Source organism: Oncorhynchus masou, chromosome 10, assembly GCF_036934945.1.
Source record: "Oncorhynchus masou masou isolate Uvic2021 chromosome 10, UVic_Omas_1.1, whole genome shotgun sequence".
In the NCBI taxonomy this organism is placed as follows: domain Eukaryota; kingdom Metazoa; phylum Chordata; class Actinopteri; order Salmoniformes; family Salmonidae; genus Oncorhynchus; species Oncorhynchus masou.
The window spans coordinates 21,955,200-21,970,476 of NC_088221.1; the positions used below are offsets into that span (position 1 = coordinate 21,955,200).

Sequence of the window (15,277 nt, forward strand, 5' to 3'; positions counted from 1 at the left end):
TACTTAAGTATGGTTCTCAATCAGAGACAACAATAGACAGCTGCCTCTGATTGAGAACCACACCTGGCCAAACACCTAGAAATAGAAAACATGGAACACAAAAACATAGAATGCCCACCCCAACTCACGCCCTGACCAAACCAAAATAGAGACATAAAAAGGATCTCTAAGGTCAGGGCGTGACATGGATATTATAGTTCTTCAGGTCCCGTTGATAGTAGAGTCTCGAACAAAGCTTGTTCAGTATGTTGTCCAGTGACTATACATTCACCAAAATAATGGAAGGTAGGTGTGGTTTATTTGCACGTAGTTTCATCAGAACTGATGTTCAGAAACTGTTTTCGGTCATAGGAAATGATGGAAGAGATATTATGAACAAAAAAAGTAAAGATCAGTATAACAAAACACAAAGTAACAGAATTGGTAGGGAGCCCGTAAAATGCTTTCCACTGCAGTGCCATCTTTTCATTTTGGTGTTCTTCCGCCATTAGCAGCTATTACCTGGTTCATTACCAAACGCACCAACCAACAGATGGGCCATTACAGAATTAACCAATATGATTAATGACCCCTCCAGAGCTAATGGTATCACCCTAGAAAGACATCCCAGCAGGGGAGAGCGATGGAGAGACTGTTGTATTATTCTTTCCTTCAAACGTCCTCGTCTTTGGATGTACAGTACAGTACATTGGATTGTGCGTATGTATGCTTTCCCCGCTCCCTCAGTCTGACATTTAGTTCACTTCTGTCCTGTGATCTACTGTGGTACTCTGTGTTGAGATGGGTGTGGTGATGCAGACATAACCTTTTAATGACAAACATCTTTAACCTAACGGACTGTGCTTGAGGCTAGGCTACATGATGAAGGTAAATATAGGAGTCTTGTTTCTCCTCTGTCAGATTCTGCCCCAGGCCCTTAATTTATATCATGGCCCCAATCACCATCAAAACCAGTCCACTCAGTCAATCTAAAGAGCCTATTTGAAGAGCGGGACACCCCAATCGTGAATCCTAGCTAGGGCCTCCAGAGAGGGGCAGCGGTCTAAGGCACTGCATCGCAGTGCTTGAGACATCACTACAGAACCTGGTTCGATCCCAGGCTGAGTCACAACCGGCTGTGACCGGGAGTCCCATAGGGTGGCACACATTTGGCCCAGCGCTGTTCGGATTAGGGGAGGGTTTGGCCAGGGGGGCTTTACTTGGCTCATCACGCTCTAGCGACTCCTTGTGGCGAGCCGGGCGCCTGCAGGTTGACTTCAGTCGTCAGTTGAACGGTGTTTCCTCTGACACATTGGTGCAGCTGGCTTCCGGGTTAAGCGGGTGTTAAGAAGTGGGGTTGGCGGGTCATGTTTCGTAGGACGCATGACTCGACCTTTGCCTCTCCTGAGCCCGTTGGGGTGTTGCTGCGATGAGACAAGATTGTAACTGGATAGCAATTGGATATCACGACATTGGGGAGAAAAAGAGGGGTAAAATACACAACAACAACAAAAATCACCTCACTGTGATTGATCAATTTAAAGAGAAGTTCAACAACAGGTTGAAACTGAGTGACAAATATGGTTGTTGTGGATGTTGTTTCAAAGCCAAACACAACGAAACGGACAGCGCTTTCTAAGGTGATGATTCATTCAAAACAACCATATGTATATTAGAGCTTATGCATACGCAGAGAGAGGGGCAGTCACCCGTTTAATTCAATATGTTTCGTTGTGAAAACATGTTACTATCATGTCACTGTTCCCAAACAGATTTCACCTGGTTTCCCAAATTAAGCACTGGATAGCTGCAAGAACAGGGTTGGAGAGCCCATTGCATACAGAGTTTGGGCGGAATATCAAAATAGCAAAATAAAGTACCGGTGAGTGTGGCCTCCCTATTTTAGTGCCCTTGTTCCTGCCCGTTTGATACTGGGCCATTCTAAATCAAAACTAATTGTATATATTAGTAAAGACAAGAATACATTGAGAATAGTTTGATGGGTGAAAATATGATCACTTCATGAGAACAGCATGTGCAGCCTGAGGCAAGGAACAGAGCGCAAGCTTTTTTAGAAACTTTCTCAAATCATCAATAGCCTATAGTCACAGCATGCAGCCCATATATCTTTTGATTCCTAAGGCATTCTAAGGGTTGTATCATTCACAATTAAAATTTCCAAAATAACTCTAAATCTAGCATACAGGACCCATTTCAAATGATCACTTTTACTGTCAACATAGCCACTTCATATGCGCACTCTTGCTGTGGAATGAGAAAAATATCCATTCTATTTTATTCAAGTTGTTCAATTATATTCTTCTTACTATAAATAATGGCACGGGACTTTTAAGCATATTTTGTCTGTTAAATGTACAAGCCTACAGCCTATGGCATGGAGCATAGCCAGATAACATACTGTACTCATATTCTTTTCTTCTGAAATACATTTTCTTAATGTCGTGATGTTTATTTAGACTAAAATGAATAATGAATATGTTGTGATGGTGTATATTCAATTGATTTATGAGACTTTTTAAAAATGTAGATGTTCCTAGGGCTTGAATGCGTCTTGTATGCGCGGAGGCCTGGAAATGCTAAACTTGTTTATGTTAATGAATGGTCAATTACAGTGAGACAGGCAGAATTTTGCATGATAATAACCGGCTGACAAAACTTCATGACCGTCACAGCCCTAATCCTAGCTCGAGGAGAGTTTGTTGAAGTGGAGTTTAGTGTCCGAGTTGAGTGTGTGTTTCATCACAGAGTTGGCTTCCACAGGCGTTTGTGCTGCCAGGCTTTGAAGTGACCTGAAGGGAGGTCTGGCAGGTGGAAATGATGAGTGGGCAGATCAGGGAGCTATTTCCTGTTTAATTTCCAAGTCATTTCAAAATCGTCTCTTGCCCTACATCTCTGTCCTCAGGCCAGGGCAGGGAGGGCAAACACTCCTGTTTCCCTCTCGGCCTCCCTCAGTACCCTTCCTATAGCTGCTCTGTGAGATTGGGATACAGGCTTCATTTGACATTCAGTTGTTCACAGTGATTATCTCTGCTGATTGCTTTGCTGTCAGAAGTCTGCTGGCCTGACCATGCATACAAATTCATCAACACCGGTGGTGGAACAGGTGACGCTTACATAAACACACACACAAGCACAGACTACTCTCTCTATCCTTCTTGCACGCAAAAAAATCACATAAACAAACAAGCACGCGCACACGCACACGCACAGTCTTGAACAGCTAAACTTGTGGGCACACACAATTCAGCCCCATTCAAAATATTATTTTCCCTAACCCTAACCCTAAGCCTAACCCAAAAACCTAGCATTAGCCCTAACCCTAAACCTAGCTCCTAACCCTAACCATTAACGTAATTCTAAACCTAAAACACAAATTCTAACCTTAACCATAAATCCCCTAGAAATAGCATTTGATCTCGTGGGGACTAACAAAATATCCCCAGTTGGTCAAATGTTTTTTTTTCTTTCTTGTAGTTAAACACACACACACACACACACACACACACACACACACACACACACACACACACACACACACACACACACACACACACACACACACACACACACACACACACACACACACACACACACACACACACACACACACACACACACAGTAATTTCAATTTGTAGCTATTTTTGTTTTATTCTTGGTTGTGTTGAAGAGGATGCAACTTTGCAGATAGAAATGACATGAATAGTGCTGTTAATTATATACTTTTATTTGAACATTTCACAACATTAAGTGATGCTGAAGACAGCCCATCAAACATTCCATATGTATGTGCGGAAGGAAATCATAGGGGTAGGGGTGAAAAGGTGTGTGTGTCTCTAAGTAGGTGCACACGCGTGAGTGTGGGTGTGCAGGGGGCACAAAGTCTTCACTGAAAATAAGGAAAGAGCAGAATCAATGTCCTGTGATGAATGCTGGAGATGGGGCATGTACTGTCCATTCAGCAGCTGATGTAAAGACATACACTACTGTTCAAAAGTTTGGGGTCACTTAGAAAGGTGCTTGTTTTCGAAAGAAAAGCAAACATTTTTGTCCATTAAAATAACATCAAATTGATCAGAAATACAGTGTCAACATTGTTAATGTTGCAAATGACTATTCTAGCTGAAAATGGCTGATTTTTTTTGTTTACCCCCTTTTTCTCCCCAATTTCGTGGTATCCAATTGTTAGTAGCTACTATCTTGTCTCATCGCTACAACTCCCGTACGGGCTTGGGAGAGACAAAGGTTGAAAGTCATGCGTCAACCAAACCAAGCCACACTGCTTCTTAACACAGCTCGCCTCCAACCCAGAAGCCAGCCGCACCAATGTGTCGGAGGAAACACCGTGCACCTGGCAACCTTGGTTAGCGCTCACTGCGCCCTGCCTGCCACAGGAGTCGCTGGTGCACGATGAGACAAGGATATCCCATTCTCTCATCTTTTGATTGGGTGGAATGAATGTTAGATTTCCACCTAAATGGACATACCCAAAAGTAATTATTTTTCAGGAGATGACTATGAACAATAACTAGTAATGATATATAATTCTAGAAAGCTCTGGAACTTACTTTTCTGGTAAAAAAGTTTGTTGTTTTTTGAAAATTTGGAAATATTTTCTTCTTTATATTCAACAAAAGTGGGGGAACAGGGCTTGAAATGACTGAAATTATTTCTAAATATACTAACAATCATATTATAATTGACTTAATATAAGATTAAACCTTTCATATAACTGTGAAATAAATATGATCATATTTAGTGACTACGAATTTGACCCCATTTCATAAAACTGAAGCTTCCTGCCAAACCTCCTCTGAGCAACGATGACATCGGCTGAACCCCCTTTTTTCTGGACAGGGGCCTATCAACCCATGTCACACCAACCATTGCTTTGGCTCCCCCACCTGACCAGCTCAGATGTTCGGCATCGCCGGACTCCCAGCTGCTGCCTAACCTGCTGCTGGCAAACACTCATCAACCCCGGACTTGTCTCGTCATCATTCCACACACCTGGTTCCAATCCCCACTCTATCACTGTATACAGTTGAAGTCAGAAGTTTGTATACACTTTAGCCAAATACATTTAAACACAGTTTTTCACAATTCCTGACAATTACTTCAAGTAAAAATTCCCTGTTTTAGGTCAGTTAGGATCACTACTTTATTTTAAGAATGTGAAATGTCAGAATAATAGTAGAGAGAATGATTTTTTTCAGCTGTCATTTCTTTCATCACATTCCCATGGGTCAGAAATTTACACAGTTACACCAGCTCTGTCAGGAGGAATGGACCAAAATTCACCCAACTTATGGTTGGAAGCTTGTGGAAGGCTACCCGAAAAGTTTGACCCAAGTTAAATAATTTAAAGGCAATGCTACCAAATACTAATTGAGTGTATGTAAACTTCTGACCCTCTGGGAATGTTTTTACATACACTCAATTAGTAATTAGTAGCATTGACTTTATTTGTTTAACTTGGGTCAAACGTTTTGGGTAGCCTTTCACAGGCTTCCCACAATAAGTTGGGTGAATTTTGGTCCATTCCTCCTGACAGAGCTGGGGTAACTTAGTCAGGTTTGTAGGCCTCCTTGCTCGCACACGCTTTTTCAGTTCTGCCCACAAATTTTCTATAGGATTGAGGTCAGGGCTTTGTGATGGCCACTCCAATACTTTGACTTTGTTGTCCTTAAGCCATTTTGCCACAATTTTAGAAGTATGTTTGGGGTCATTGTCCATTTGGAAGACCCATTTGCGACCAAGCTTTAACTTCCTGACTGATGTCTTGAGATGTTGCTTCAATATATCCACGTAATTTTCTGTCCTCATGATGCCATCTATTTTGAGAAGTACACCAGTCCCTCCTGCAGCAAAGCACCCCCACAACATGATGCTGCCACCCCCGTGCATCACGGTCGGGATGGTCTTCTTCGGCTTGCAAGGCTCCCCCTTTTTCCTCCAAACATAACGATGGTCATTATGGCCAAACAGTTCTATTTTTGTTTCATCAGACCAGAGGACATTTCTCAAAAAGGTATGATCTTTGTCCCCATGTGCAGTTGCAAACTGTAATCTGGCTTTTTTTATGGCGGTTTTGGAGCAGTGGCTTCTTCCTTGCTGATCGGCCTTTCAGGTTATGTCGATATAGAAATATTTTTACTGTGAAGGTAGGCCTTGAAATTCATCCACAGATACATCTCCAATTGATTCAAATTATGTCAATTAGCCTATCAGAAGCTTCTAAAGGCATGACAATTGTCTGGAATTTTCCAAGCTGTTTAAGGGCACAGTCAACTTCTGACCCACTGGAATTGTGATACAGTTGATACAATTGTTGGAATAATTACATGTGTCATGCACAAGGTAGATGTCCTAACCGACTTGCCAAAACTATTGTTTGTTAACAATAAATTGGCGGAGTGGTTGAAAAAATAGTTTTAATGACTCCAACCTAAGTGTATGTAAACTTCCGACTTCAACTGTACATGCTCCCTCTGTCATTTGTCTTTGTTGGTCATTGTAAATGTTGCTTGCTTTCCTGAGAGGAATCTCTCCTACTATTTCCTGAGTACTTTATTATTTTGCACTTTGGGTTTTGTAACGGCTTTCTATAGGTGAAGGAGAGTCGGACCAAAATGTGGCGTGGCTATTGAGATTCATGTTTAATGAAAAAATACACTAAACACAAACACTACAAAACAATAAACGTAACGAAAACCGAAACAGCCTAATACTGGTGCAAACTAGTACATGACAGACATAAGGACAGGAAAAGGAACAAAAGGACAATCACCCACGAAACACTCAAAGAATATGGCTGCCTAAATATGGTTCCCAATCAGAGACAACGATAAACACCTGCCTCTGATTGAGAACCACTTCAGACAGCCATAGATTCACCTAGAACACCCCACTAAGCTACCACCCTAATACATGTGAAAAAAAACCCAAGACAAAACACACCACGTACAAAAACCCATGCCACACCCTGGCCTGACCAAATAGACAAAGAAAACACAAAATACTAAGACCAGGGCATGACAGAACCCCCCAAGGGGAGGGTCCTGGGGGAGGGTCCGGGTGGGCGTCTGTCCATGGTGGCGGCTCCGGCGCGGGACATGGACCCCACTCTAACAAAGTCTTAGTCCATTTTCCTCTCGTCCTTAGATAGGCGACCCTCGCCGCCGACCTTGGCCTAGTAGTCCTCACCCCCCTGAGGGGACCCCACTGGACTGAGGGGAGGGGACAGCTCGGGACTGAGGGGTAGCTCGGGACTGAGGGGTAGCTCGGGACTGAGGGGTAGCTCGGGACTGAGAGGAAGCTCGGCACTGAGAGGAATCTCAGCACTGAGAGGAAGCTCAGCACTGAGAGGAAGCTCAGCACTGAGAGGAAGCTCAGCACTGAGAAGAAGCTCAGCACTGAGAGGAAGCTCAGGCAGGTAGTTGGATCTGGCAGATCATGGCTGGCTGGCAGTTCTGGCAGATCCTGGCCGACTGGCGGATCTGGAAGAGTCTGGCTGACTGGCGGATCAAATCAAAATAAAAAATAAAAATCAAATCAAATTTTATTTGTCACATACAGTGCCTTGCGAAAGTATTCGGCCCCCTTGAACTTTGCGACCTTTTGCCACATTTCAGGCTTCAAACATAAAGATATAAAACTGTATTTTTTTGTGAAGAATCAACAACAAGTGGGACACAATCATGAAGTGGAATGACATTTATTGGATATTTCAAACTTTTTTAACAAATCAAAAACTGAAAAATTGGGCGTGCAAAATTATTCAGCCCCTTTACTTTCAGTGCAGCAAACTCTCTCCAGAAGTTCAGTGAGGATCTCTGAATGATCCAATGTTGACCTAAATGACTAATGATGATAAATACAATCCACCTGTGTGTAATCAAGTCTCCGTATAAATGCACCTGCACTGTGATAGTCTCAGAGGTCCGTTAAAAGCGCAGAGAGCATCATGAAGAACAAGGAACACACCAGGCAGGTCCGAGATACTGTTGTGAAGAAGTTTAAAGGCGGATTTGGATACAAAAAGATTTCCCAAGCTTTAAACATCCCAAGGAGCACTGTGCAAGTGATAATATTGAAATGGAAGGAGTATCAGACCACTGCAAATCTACCAAGACCTGGCCGTCCCTCTAAACTTTCAGCTCATACAAGGAGAAGACTGATCAGAGATGCAGCCAAGAGACCCATGATCACTCTGGATGAACTGCAGAGATCTACAGCTGAGGTGGGAGACTCTGTCCATAGGACAACAATCAGTCGTATATTGCACAAATCTGGCCTTTATGGAAGAGTGGCAAGAAGAAAGCCATTTCTTAAAGATATCCATAAAAAGTGTCGTTTAAAGTTTGCCACAAGCCAGCTGGGAGACACACCAAACATGTGGAAGAAGGTGCTCTGGTCAGATGAAACCAAAATTGAACTTTTTGGCAACAATGCAAAACGTTATGTTTGGCGTAAAAGCAACACAGCTCACCACCCTGGTCACACCATCCCCACTGTCAAACATGGTGGTGGCAGCATCATGGTTTGGGCCTGCTTTTCTTCAGCAGGGACAGGGAAGATGGTTAAAATTGATGGGAAGATGGATTGAGCCAAATACAGGACCATTCTGGAAGAAAACCTGATGGAGTCTGCAAAAGACCTGAGACTGGGACGGAGATTTGTCTTCCAACAAGACAATGATCCAAAACATAAAGCAAAATCTACAATGGAATGGTTCAAAAATAAACATATCCAGGTGTTAGAATGGCCAAGTCAAAGTCCAGACCTGAATCCAATCGAGAATCTGTGGAAAGAACTGAAAACTGCTGTTCACAAATGCTCTCCATCCAACCTCACTGAGCTTGAGCTGTTTTGCAAGGAGGAATGGGAAAATATTTCAGTCTCTCGATGTGCAAATCTGACAGAGACATACCCCAAGCGACATACAGCTGTAATCGCAGAAAAAGGTGGCGCTACAAAGTATTAACTTAAGGGGGCTGAATAATTTTGCACGCCCAATTTTTCAGTTTTTGATTTGTTAAAAAAGATTGAAATATCCAATAAATGTTGTTCCACTTCATGATTGTGTCCCACTTGTTGTTGATTCTTCACAAAAAAATACAGTTTTATATCTTTATGTTTGAAGCCTGAAATGTGGCAAAAGATCACAAAGTTCAAGGGGGCCGAATACTTTCGCAAGGCACTGTACACATGGTTAGCAGATGTTAATGCGAGTGTAGCGAAATGCTTGTGCTTCTAGTTCCGACAATGCAGTAATAACCAACACACAAGTGTAAGGGGATAAAGAGCGTCTGCCAAATGACTTAAATGTAAATGTAAATGTAAGAATATGTACATAAAGATATATGAATGAGTGATGGTACAGAGCAGCATAGGCAAGATACAGTAGATGGTATCGAGTACAGTATATACATATGAGATGAGTATGTAAACAGTGGCATAGTTAAAGTGGCTAGTGATTCATGTGTTACATAAAGATGCAGTAGATGATATAGAGTACAGTATATACGTATACATATGAGATGAATAATGTAGGGTATGTAAACATTATATTAGGTAGCATTGTTTAAAGTGGCTAGTGATATATTTTACATAATTTCCCATCAATTCCCATTATTAAAGTGGCTGGAGTTGGGTCAGTGTGTTGGCAGCAGCCACTCAATGATAGTGGTTGCTGTTTAAACAGTCTGATGGCCTTGAGATAGAAGCTGTTTTTCAGTCTCTCGGTCCCAGCTTTGATGCACCTGTACTGACCTCGCCTTCTGGATGATAACGGGGTGAACAGGCAGTGGCTCGGGTGGTTGTTGTCCTTGATGATCTTTATGGCCTTCCTGTAACATCGGGTGGTGTAGGAGTCCTGGAGGGCAGGTAGTTTGCCCCCGGTGATGCGTTGTGCAGATCTCACTACCCTCTGGAGAGCCTTACGGTTGAGGGCGGAGCAGTTGCCGTACCAGGCGGTGATACAGCCCGCCAGGATGCTCTCGATTTTGCATCTGTAGAAGTTTGTGAGTGCTTTTGGTGACAAGCCGAATTTCTTCAGCCTCCTGAGGTTGAAGAGGCGCTGCTGCGCCTTCTTCACGATGCTGTCTGTGTGGGTGGACCAATTCACTTTGTCTGTGATGTGTATGCCGAGGAACTTAAAACTTACTACCCTCTCCACTACTGTTCCATCGATGTGGATAGGGGGGTGTTCCCTCTGCTGTTTCCTGAAGTCCACAATCATCTCCTTAGTTTTGTTGACGTTGACACCACACTCCGAGGGCCCTCACCTCCTCCCTGTAGGCCGTCTCGTCGTTGTTGGTAATCAAGCCTACCACTGTTGTGTCGTCCGCAAACTTGATGATTGAGTTGGAGGCGTGCATGGCCACGCAGTCGTGGGTGAACAGGGAGTACAGGGAATACAGGAGAGGGCTCAGAACGCACCCTTGTGGGGCCCCAGTGTTGAGGATCAGCGGGGTGGAGATGTTGTTGACTACCCTCACCACCTGGGGGCGGCCCGTCAGGAATTCCAGTACCCAGTTGCACAGGGCGGGGTCGAGACCCAGGGTCTCGAGCTTGATGACGAGCTTGGAGGGTACTACTGGCTGACTGGCGGATCTGGAAGAGTCTGGCTGACTGGCTGACATAGCTGACCTATCATGATGAGGACCTCACGCTGGACCAGCTCATCGCCATGGCCATCTGCCTGGATAATCTCCTGCATGCCTGTCGTCGCCCATCCCGGTGGTTCGGGTCACTCCCAGGAACCTCCAGCATGACTGAACCCAAGGAGGTGGGCCCCGAAGCACCTTTCCCCTGAGGAACGTCAACACCGCTGTCAACAGGGTCTCTGCTCCTACTGTGGGGAGTCGGACCACCCCTGGAACACCTGTCCCAGAAGGAGAACCAGGTGAGGAAGCGACAGGCCGAGGAGTGCTCCTACACCTTCCCAGGTAGGCGTGGACGTGCCTTGCTCTGTCTACCCAGCCCGTCCTCCTTCCTGTTACCTTCCCAGACTATCCTGGCTATATATAGAGCTTTAATAAACTCAGTAGTTCTAAACCTGTGCCTCCTCCCTACTCCTCTCTACACTTGTGACAACCCCCTTCAGACCAGGAACCCTGGTTGACCCCACTTGCCAGAAGAAGTTCCTTTTGAGGTGCCAGACTTGACCAGCAGCGCCAGGATATGGCCCCAATCAGCCTACTATCTTGATCCAGGGCTATATCATGTGTACTAATCAAACTGGAAGAGCCCAAGCTGGAATGCTTTTTGCTCCAGTATACGACAGGATAATAAATTCTAGATCCACATTCTTCCTCTTGACCACAGAAAGTGGCAAGCCTTCTTCGAAGAAAATAGGCCTTTTCTTAAAGCACATCAAACATGAAGGACTCATCAAATGTTGGGGTTAGTGTAAAGTTTGTGATTTTATTTACTTTTTCCGATGTTATTACAAGGTATAATATGCTTATTACAAGTAATCATGCAATGTGTAACTTAACCAAGGTGTGTTAGGTGCCTACGGACTGCAAACTTCATTTAATTCACCATTAGACTGTTTCTGTGAGTGTATGGTACATGGAGAACATGCTGTGGACACTTATGGACAAGGGTTAAAGGGCGGGATAATCCATGGTTTTCTTCTGAGCTGTCTTGTATTATTCACGACCGTAATCTAGCCTGGGCTAAAGCAAGGAAATCATGTTCTGATGCTGATTGGCTTATTTTTAGGCAGTTACGAAACAAGTGTTCTTTTCTTCTCATGAAGGCCAAGTCTGAATATTTTATGTCTGTTACCACTGATAACCGTGAATGACCCTAGAAAGTTTTGGAAGGCTATTAAGTCTATGTCTGGTAACAGTAATGTTAATGAATTACCGTCATGGGTTTTGAAGGACTCTGTTGCTAAATATGACCAAACTGAAGTGCTGAATTGTTTCAATGAGCACTTTGTATCATCTGCTAGGCTGTTTGATTCAGTGTCCTCTATCTCTGTACAACCCTGTGTGGATGAACCAGTGAGAGCTGGTCAAACTTGTAGCTTTTTGCCATTCTCAGTGCAGGTGGTACATGAAGCCCTGAAACCCTTAGATCAGAGAAAGCCTGCAGGTCCTGATCTTTTGGATCCCTGCTTTTTAAATCTGGCAGCTGATTTCATAGCTGAACCACTTACATCTCTGTTCAATCTAACCCTGGAATGTAATGAAATTCCAAAGATCTGGAAATCAGCATTTGTTCTACCACTTTTAAAGGGGGAGATCCAACTCTTGTAAATAATTATAGGCCAATCTCAAACTGTCACCCCTGGTGAAAATACTTGAAACCCTTGTAAGTGAACAGCTAAAAGAGTTTTTATTTACTAACTCTATTTTATCAATGTACCAATCGGGCTTCAGGACATGAAGGTTTTAAATTATATCACTGAAGCCATTGACAAAAAACAGCACTGTGTCTCGCTTTTTATTGATCTCTCTAAGGCTTTTGATACAGTTGATCATGCTATACTAAGGCAGAGATTGTCGAGTGTAGGTCTTTCGGAGCATGCAGTTGCATGATTTGCTAACTATCTGTGTGATAGAACTCAGTGCACTCAACTTGATGGGCTTATGTCTGTTAAATTGTCTGTCTTGAATGGTGTGCCCCAAGGCTCTGTACTTGGCCCTCTCTTATTGACTATTTATATAAATGATTTAGACAAAAATGTCCAAAATGCACAACTTCATTTTTATGCTGATGATACTGTTATTTACTTTTGTGCCTCGTCTCTTACAAAAGCTTTCCAGGACATGCAAACTGCTTTTTATACTGTTCAATGTACCTTGTGTCAATTGAAGCTTATCAATCAATCAATCAAATGTATTTATAAAGCCCTTTTTTACATCAGTAGATGTCACAAAGGGCTATACAGAAGCCCAGCCTAAAAGCCCAAACAGCAAGCATTGTAGATGCACAAAGACATCTCATCGGGATGCAGTTGTATACATTTCACATCTGTATTATTGACGCTAGTGAAGAAACCTCTTTTTTCCTTTTAAGGTAGGAATTGAACAAGTAACTCTGCTGTTGTTACAGCATACTATGCACCACGTGTGCCATCAGACCATCCGAAAGACATGACCAGATTGAGAAAAGTGCTGTGAGATGAAGGGACAGATAACAGCAATAGCCAAGGTTGGAGACCTAAAGGGCACAAAAGGCACTAATTGTGGCGATTTCTGTTTAGTGTGATGCAGAAAAATAAGAGACTGCTATCCCGTAATACTGACTTTCAATGTGGGGCTGGTGGCAGCAATATATACATTTTACGGTGAAGCTGGAGGTAGAAAATTCAGTACATAGCACATTGAGGCATAGGAGTTACCGAGGACATTTTTTTTTAACTCCCCATTTTGAAAGCTTTCTGTAGCTGACCTCCAGTCAGCCGCTGGTGTGTATATTGTCAAATGGCATTAATCATAGTCAAGAAAACACATGTCTAAACAGATCAACCCCCTGTACTACAACACATTCATTATATTGTGTAACGTCGGAGAAAAATAAAATGATGAGTAGTCTATGCAGCTAAATGTTGAGAGTGCAGACTTGGTGTCAGTTGGCTGTGGAACACCGTAATGGACACAACTGCCATACATGCATGTCCAAGTGGGGTCAATATATGAGTTCATGAGTACCCTGTATTGATTTGTTAAATGAAAACAATGGTTATGATGGTGATAACTGTACTTAAGTCAACAATCTAGTTTCATTGAAGAACTGTTAACTGAAAGGTATGGAGCGCCACAGCACAATATGAAATTAAGCATACCATTGGGCTTCAAAGAAGCACATGCATACTTACCCTGGTATAAAACCATTCCAGAAGTAAGCGTTTCCAGCATTTGAATACTTTTTCACATTTCTATACTTTTCTCCAGCCTACTCCACCCAGACCACAAATCCGTATCAGTCAACATTGTCACTACATGCCATCTAAAAGTTAATTTCCTCCCTCACTGATTGCAGGGACAGGAATCCCATCCCTTTTGTTTATTAAGACCTTCCCAGTCTCCGGATTTCAACCCTGTAAACATTGTGTTGACAGAGCTTGGAAGTACTAACAAATCATTCAACTCAACTAAAAATTTCCATAGTTATAGGAGAAAAAAAACATCCATAGTTATAGGAGAAAAAAACCAAACATAATTTATAATAAATAATGAACCTTTGTTAATATATTTATATGAAAAGGTCTGCTGAAAAGTACTATAAGCCAGCAAGACAATGCATGGCACAGCTCTTTATTTAAAAAAGCATATTGCCTCAAATGTGTGGAGTCAAGCAAGCTCAGCTCTTGAGTCTCTCAGACGGTGATGTGGAAAGAGTCTCCTAACCAGGAGTCCTTGCTTGTCCCGTTTTTGGGAGATGTTGCCTCACTTCCCTCCGGTTGGTCAGTTGGTGTTGTGCTCGTCTCCTGGTAGTATTCATCATCTTCATCAAAGTAGCCATTCTCTATCCCGTGCCCGGCGCTGAGGTCATGGCAGCTGCCCTTGTACTCCTTGATTGACTCGTGAAGGGACCAGAGCTGACACAGCAAAGACATATCCTGCTGACGCAACCCCACCATTTCTTTTCGGAGGAGTGCTAAAGCCGCATCAACGTTGGCCGGTTTATTCGCAAAAAGATTGTCGGAATTATTTTGCCCACGACTAAGGTCGTCTTGGATCATGGTTTTCTTTGCATGCATCCTTTCCATCTCTCTCCAAGACCCGCCGCTTGAATTCAGCAAGCCGCTTAGGCTCTTCGGCAGTGGTGGTAGCCCCTCAATGAAGGCCAGTGTTCCGCCCGCTGTGCCGTTCGCCGATTTACCGTTCATCGTTATACCTTTACCTTAAATTCAATACTTTAGTGGGAAGAAGATTTAGTGGTTATAAATAACCTCAATACTGACAAAACTAAACTAATGGTGTTTTCTAATGCAAGAAATAGACCTCTGAACCTTTCACCTGTCATGGCAAGGAGATTGAGGTTGTAACCTCATATAAATATCTTGAAATTTTAATTGACGACGGCCTCTCTTAAATTGCATATTCAACAACTTTTGAAGCTGAAATTGGGATTTTCTTTGAGGAATAAGGCCTGTTTTTCTTTTGAAGCCAGAAGGAGGCTAGTGTCATTTATGCCTTTACTAGACTATGGGGATATTTTATATATGAATGCTTCTGCTCAGTCTTTGAGATCAATTGACACTCTTTACTATGGCACTTTGAGTTTATTTTAAACTGCAAAACCTTTACGCAC

General features: G+C 43.0%; 1 protein-coding gene across 1 annotated transcript; it reads right to left on the reverse strand.

Moving 5' to 3' along the window:
* Positions 1–14,287: 14,287 nt before the first annotated feature.
* LOC135546946 (protein FAM89A-like) lies at positions 14,288–14,913 on the reverse strand. The gene has a single exon (XM_064975504.1). The coding sequence runs from the start codon at positions 14,850–14,852 to the stop codon at positions 14,340–14,342; it is 513 nt and encodes a 170-aa protein (XP_064831576.1). The 5' UTR covers positions 14,853–14,913; the 3' UTR covers positions 14,288–14,339.
* Positions 14,914–15,277: the final 364 nt, after the last annotated feature.

Excerpts from the sequence above, each read along its gene's own strand:
- LOC135546946 (XM_064975504.1), bottom strand. The coding sequence starts at position 14,852 with ATGAACGGTAAATCGGCGAACGGCACAGCGGGCGGAACACTGGCCTTC.